Below are 6,807 nucleotides of genomic sequence, written 5' to 3'. Positions count from 1 at the left end.
TGATGTTGTGACGTAGGTTTGGTTTAAGTGTGGGTGGAGATAGCAGCGAACTCCTCTGGTAATTTTATTAAAAAGCATGCCATATATAACTTATTATTATTATTAGTATTATTGTTGGGTCTTATAAGAGTGGGCTACAATGAGTATCGCGCCATCAAATCACAGCATCCGCGGTGAGAGGACGCGGAATTGTGTGCGCTTTTACGCACAGGTCTAGGTGATTACGGATATTTGATGTGGGAAAGATGTAGTCAGATGTATTACCTGTTTTTAAAAGGCACTGAGTTATGTGGCTCGTCCGTCCGTCCGTCCGTAGGACGAGTCATGTGCACCACTTCACCACCGACCCGTGCGTAAAAAAGCGCAAACAATTCCGTGTCCTCTCACCCCGTAACGGACGCGCCGTTTTAATAGAACGGAGTACGTAGGCTACTGACCTGTTGCCAAACCCGGTCTCACACCATTTCTTGTCATATTCACAGTCTATCACAGTTGGTCAACAATTAGTAGTAGTATCACTCCCTCCCCCTAAAAAAAAACAACAACTTTTTTTTTTGTGCACTAATTTTTCATAACCGTTTATGATCTCAAACACGTGTACACGGTTGGACTCACCCCTAGTACACAGTGTATTAAACTGAAGTGTAGTAACGAAAGTATGTGATTTTGAGACACACCCGAAGTCTCCGCTTTGATGGACAGAAACGTCATAGCACTCCAACATGTCACTCTCTACTGATTGGTGAGAGCTAAATCAAATTTTACTGCCACAAAAAACAGTCAAAAAGAAGTTAATGTCAGACAGTTTGGAGAGAAAATACAACAGCATTTCATTCTGAGCAGGTTGTATGAACATTGTTATGTCCATGAAACTATATCAGGTCATGTGATTCTACCTTTTCTCTGCAGAGAGCTCTTCCCAAAGGCCACATAAACCTTCAGCCACTCAGGACAAATGTATGTGAAGTAGTTTTCATGGTGTTTTAGTCTGACTTTGTCAGCATCCCATCTCAGTTTGGTGACGACAGCCTGTGGTTTCGGAGCGATCCATGTCAGTGTCTTCAGGTCCAATGATATGAAGTCTTCTCCATCATAACCATACTGCATAAAACCCTTAACCTCTTCAGTTTCATCATCCCACTCACAGCCATCCATCCTCTGGAAAATGTGGATACCTGAGAAACAGAGACTGTAATTAACAGTGATGTACAGATGATACCTCCAGTGGAAAGATGATCTTAAACATATTGTACATTGTGTGACGCTCTGCTATCCTCCAGTCTTTTGGTGTATTTATGATTCAAGAGCAGATCATCAGTGCACTTTTTCTTCACATAAGTGATAAAACACAATTTCTATTTCACAGTTTAAAAGTTACAAAGGTAACCATATATTTTATGATGTAGTTTTGCTGTTGTTTAATGTGTTCCCCAATCAATCAATAAATCAATATGTTTACTGTTTTCCATGGAGACATGCAAGAACAATGAAGTTTCCTTCACAAATTCAAGGTAACAGGGTGAGACTAACTGATTTACGCATGGTCATTTTGTGGGTGAAANTCAGATAAAGAGTCTCTGAGTTGTTTGGGGCCAAGAACAATAACTTCAGTTTTGTCTGAATTTAACATCAGGAAATTGGTGCTCATCCAAGTTTTTATGTCTTTAAGGCAGTTATGGAGTTTAGTTAATTGATTACTTTCTTCTGGCTTCATCGATAAATACAACTGAGTATCATCCGCATAACAATGGAATAATTTCTTGTCATATTCACAGTCTATCACAGTTGGTCAACAATTAGTAGTACTATCACTTCCTCCCCCTAAAAAAAAAACAACTTTTTTTTCCCGTGCACTAATTTTTCATGACCGTTTATGATCTCAAACACGTGTACACGGTTGGACTCAACCCTAGTACACAGTGTATTAAATTGAAGTGTAGTAACGAAAGTGTGCGATTTTGAGACACACCCGAAGTCTCAGCTTTGATGGACAGAAACGTCAGAGCACTCCAACATGTCAGTCTCTACTGATTGGTGAGAGCTAAATCAAACTTTACCGCCACAAAAAACAGTCAAAAAGAAGTTAATGTCAGACAGTTTGGAGAGAAAATACAACAGCAGTTCATTCTGAGCAGGTTGTATGAACATTGTTATGTTAATGAAACTACATCAGGTCATGTGATTCTACCTTTTCTCTGCAGAGAGCTTTTCCCAAAGGCCACATAAACCTTCAGCCACTCAGGACAAATGTATGTGAAGTAGTTTTCATGGTGTTTTAGTCTGACTTTGTCAGCATCCCATGTCAGTTTGGTGATGACAGCCTGTGGTTTCGGAGCGATCCATGTCAGCGTCTTCAGGTCCAATGATATGAAGTCTTCTCCATCATAACCATACTGCATAAAACCCTTAACCTCTCCAGTCTCATCATCCCACTCACAGCCACTCATCATCTGGAAAATGTGGATACCTGAGAAACAGAGACTGTAATTAACAGTGATGTACAGATGATACCTCCAGTGGAAAGATGATCTTAAACATATTGTACATTGTGTGACGCTCTGCTATCTTCCCGTCTTTTGGTGTGTTTATGATTCAAGAGCAGAAGTGCACTTTTTCTTCACATAAGTGATGAAACACAATTTCTATTTCACAGTTTAAAAGTTACAAAGGTAACCATATATTTTAAGATGATGTAGTTTTGCTGTTGTTTAATGTGTCCCCCAATCAATCAATAAATCAATATGTTCACTGTTTTCCATGGAGACATGCGAGAACAATGAAGTTTCCTTCATAAATTCAAGGTAACAGGGTGAGACTAACTGATTTACGCATGGTCATTTTGTGGGTGAAACATTCCTTTAAGATGCTAAACACGAACTGCAGTGTTACTGGTTGGTGTCCAGCTGAGGACCTCATCTCTCTCCCCCTCACTTTCTGTCATATCTGAACTGGTGCTATCTTATACCCTTAGTCTTGGATGCAGTCCCAGGTTCCAGTGACCAGTACAACTGACAGTTATCCAGGAATTCACTGAATTATCTTTATTACATAACTTCAACTAATTGGATTACCAAATGGGCAAACTGGGCAAGGCAGCTAGAGTTTATACAGCCAACTGACACAGTTTCTCTCTGAAAGGCGCTGCAGCACATCTGCTGAAACTACTAGAATTGTCCAGACTTGAAACCCAGGCAGCTGCTTGGTCGCCTGGTGGAGATCTGTACTCTACTGCAGTGGTTCCTAGCCTTTTTCCTTAAGGGACCCCTTTTCCATTACCACTGACTAAGTGACATATGTTATGGATATTTCATATTATATTCAATGCATAAAAATAAGAGTAAAGAACAACTGAAACTTTAAAATTAACTCAAATAGTGAACTCAATCATTGCAGGAAGTTGTGCAAAATGGGTAAATTAATTTTGAGCAGCGTTATTTCTGTGAATTTTACATCAGAGATGAGTTTTCCTGATATTTTTAGAACTTCTTTACACAGTTCTCTGTCTTATCTTTATTTCAGCAGTCATACTTGATCGGCTCATTTATTTTTTAACAAATTCAGTGTTTTCATCTCCCAGATGTTTGGCCATTGTTCTATAAGCTCTGTGGCAGGATGAGGCCGTTTCACAAAGACTGAAGACTCTATGAATATAGCTTATGCTCAGGTCTTTACTATGCACCTATCCTGGGAGATTTTATAACTTAAATAATAATCAGAACTTTAAAAATAACAATCTAATTTACTTTTCTTCATAGACATAAAATGAAAGGCTGAGTTATAGGCGGACTGTATATGAAAGAAAAAAATTCTTACCCTCCTTTAAATCAAGAAGGCCTCGCAGTGCTGGGAACCAGTGCTCTACTGAGTACATTTTTCTGGTTTGACTATCGATGTTTTGAAATATCATACTGTGGGAATGAGTGAGGGTCACTTTACTTTACAGCTAAGATACAGAGCACTTTAACAGTAAGAGTGAAATACAAGCTGTACCTCCACTTTGGTTGAAGCGCTGCTTCAAGTTGTCCATTATGGCTTTGTAGGCGTGTGGCAGGATCGCAAAACAATCTTGAGTGTACCACTCCAACTGCTGTGGATCGTTTTCTAATGCTGTTTTCACCCAGTCCTGTTTTAGTTGTATTATCTTTATATCGGTGTCACAGTAACCCACCAAAAGGTCATCAACCACTGCAACAGCCACAAGCTGTGGGAAGTCTGGGACTCCAGAAGATGTAGTTACACAAAACTTCAGGGAGTGTTTTACTGCAGGACAAATGAGGAACATTCAGTTTAAATATACACATCACCATCACCTTCATTATAAATATGATATATTCAGTATGGTCAACTTTAAACTTACAGTCTTACCAAATTCTAAAGTACTGTAGAAGTGAAAGTGAAACTAAACAAGTGTGTCCTGGAGCTACGCAGGAACAAAATACAAACAAAATACAGAGCCCAGTGGAAAGTGAAGCAAATATTCACAGTGTGATCTCACCTGATGATGACACGTGACACAAGAGAAGCAGCAAAAGTAGATTTTTCATCTTGTTTTGATAAAAAAGTGACCGAGCTGGATCAGCTGTTTGTTCTGCTTTTTCTTGGCACTGGGAGGAAGGAGTGTCTTATTCTTCTTCTTCTCCTTTTAGGTTTTATGGCAGGTGGCAACCAGCGTTAAGGTGCATTACTGCCACTCACTATATTGGAGTAATTTATCCCCCATGAAATGTATTGGAAAACGGTTTAAAACTAGGAAATTATATTTAAACTTGAAATTATATTTTCTGATACCATATGAGAGGAACAAGATCAGAGCGCCTATAAGTGGTAACCAGTAAACAGTCAGCACCAGGATGTTTTGCTAACCTGCAAAACACTCACACCAGAGCAGTGTCAGCTGTTAGCACGAGATGTGAGCTGGAATTCGTCAGTAAATAAGCAGCATGTGTGTCTGACTGTGGAGGGTGGAGTTGTTGAATAGATGTTTGGAGCTTGTTGGATGTAGCGTTGGCTATTAGCAGCTAGCTCTGGTTGTTAGCCGCTGAACTGCAGCAGAGCGAGCAACCGCCAGCTGCCAGACTTCACATCTGTTGATCCCCACAGGACTCCACTCAGTCTGGACTGTCTGAAGCAGGTTTATGGTTTGATTCCTGTTTGACAGGCAGCTCGGAGGTTCAGTTCTGTCAGTGTAGCTATGCTGTGTGAAAACAGTGTGAACTTTGGGTGGATGATACAAAAGCTGGGAAATGGAGCAGGTGGCAAATAAGGAAATCCACGTGACGTCTGAAGTTTCACACGTCGCTGGTGCTTCACAAAATGTTTCGTTCAATTTGATAGTTTTGAACTGAACTGAATTAGGGACTGTACAAATTAATTGGGGTGGGGATGAATCTCTCATTTCATTCTATAAAAAGGCAACACCATTCAGCATTATATTTTTCTTTGGACCCTCCTATGAAAAAACTGCAACACTCTCCCCTAATTTATGACAACAATCTATTTATAACAAACATGAAAAAATGGTGAAAATGCAGCCACTCTATTTTTGAATAAAGAGCTGTTTGATAAATGGTTATTACAGTTTTGTGGCTAATAATGAACTTGTGCACCCCAGTATTTTCAAAATGACATCCATAGAAAAGTTTGGTCTCATTTTGAACATCTGCAGATTCATTCCAAAACCCAACATGTCATGATCCACTAAAGTTAGGCATGATACACGATGAATAAATCCTCATTTTTTGTTATCTTTGGTGCCACCTTGACTGTAAGGGAGCCAGGAGGGACAATTCTACCAGGTGCGGCTCTCCACGGTCGGGCTGCCACCTGGTTTTGTTCCACCCTGCACATGGCGTTGTACCATGCCAGGAGCAAGGTGTCATAGTTTTGAATTACACTTTATTCATCATTCATTTATTCATTTGGGATGTTTATACATTAGCTGACTCTGCTCCCACTGACTGCCCTCCCATCAGTAGATTCACTCCACCTGCTAATCATCACTCAGCTCTTCCTCATCCTCTCATTAGCTCCCTTCTATATTTACTGGGACACTTTCACTGTCAGTCTGCCAGATTGTCTTTGTGCCATGTGCCTTAGCTTTCCACTGTTTGATATCTGTTTTGTGATTCTTATCTGGATTTTGACCTTGCCTGTATTCTTTCATATTCACCCTCACCCCAACCCCTTGATACTTTGCTGACTGCCTGGATTTTTGTATCCCTGTATTTTTTCCTAGTAGAAACTCCTTGCTCAGTTTATCTGCCTTCTGAGTCGAGCTCGTGGGATTTTGTCTTTGAACTGTGACACATGGAGTGTTTCACCTGCCCGATTTTGTAAACTTAAAGTTTTTTATGATTTAGTCAATTTTCCTTTCTATTTGTGCTTTTACCACATGCAAGTAGGCTGTATTGTTAAACGTTGATACTGTTCAAAGTCTAGTTATGAACGACATGGATCAAAGACTTCTGGCTGTGTTTAGTTATTAAAATCATTCATCCTAATAATTATTTTACCTATAATTCACACACAGAGCCTGTTGACAGGAGAAACCAAACTGCTCTGCAAAATATGCTGCAGCTCTGTCAACAATAGATGAAGAGTGTATTTTTATTAGCTTCTGAGATGCTTCTGAAACTCGCTGCAGCACATCTGCTGTCTACAGTAACCACAATCAGCTCAGGTGACCACCTGGTGGATATCTCCTACTGAGTGGACTTTTCTAGTTCACAGAGCTACTGGTGAGCTGTTTCCTCCTGACTCTGTGTTCAAACTAAGCTAAGCTTGTCTGGGAGCTTCCTCTGCTCAGAG

At 40.0% G+C, this 6,807-nt stretch overlaps 3 protein-coding genes across 8 annotated transcripts in view; 1 reads left to right on the top strand and 2 right to left on the bottom strand.

Annotated features, from left to right (window-relative positions):
* The window catches only part of LOC126383960 (major histocompatibility complex class I-related gene protein-like), a 151,295-nt gene that overhangs the window by 24,787 nt on the left and 119,701 nt on the right, over positions 1–6,807 (top strand). The window lies entirely within an intron of this gene.
* The window catches only part of LOC126383959 (major histocompatibility complex class I-related gene protein-like), a 159,969-nt gene that overhangs the window by 125,632 nt on the left and 27,530 nt on the right, over positions 1–6,807 (bottom strand). The gene's annotated exons all lie outside the window — the stretch shown is intronic.
* Positions 1–6,807, bottom strand: part of LOC126383950 (major histocompatibility complex class I-related gene protein-like) — a 108,811-nt gene that overhangs the window by 94,132 nt on the left and 7,872 nt on the right. Inside the window, exons 1-3 of one of the 4 annotated variants that reach the window (XM_050034721.1) lie at positions 4,496–4,591; positions 3,991–4,260; positions 2,189–2,467 (exon numbers count right to left, since the gene is read on the bottom strand). The exons of 1 other annotated variant lie outside the window; for it this stretch is intronic. In XM_050034721.1, coding sequence (XP_049890678.1) covers positions 2,189–2,467; positions 3,991–4,260; positions 4,496–4,544 — 598 coding nt within the window. In that variant the 5' untranslated portion in view covers positions 4,545–4,591. Of the gene's footprint in view, positions 1–2,188; positions 2,468–3,990; positions 4,261–4,495; positions 4,592–6,807 lie in introns of those variants that run through there. 2 more of the 4 variants (XM_050034720.1, XM_050034719.1) reach the window with 2 other exon arrangements.

This window comes from Epinephelus moara, chromosome 22 (assembly GCF_006386435.1).
Source record: "Epinephelus moara isolate mb chromosome 22, YSFRI_EMoa_1.0, whole genome shotgun sequence".
NCBI lineage: Eukaryota > Metazoa > Chordata > Actinopteri > Perciformes > Serranidae > Epinephelus > Epinephelus moara.
Note: the sequence above shows the minus strand (reverse complement) of the source record. Positions and strands in the feature narration are given on the sequence as shown.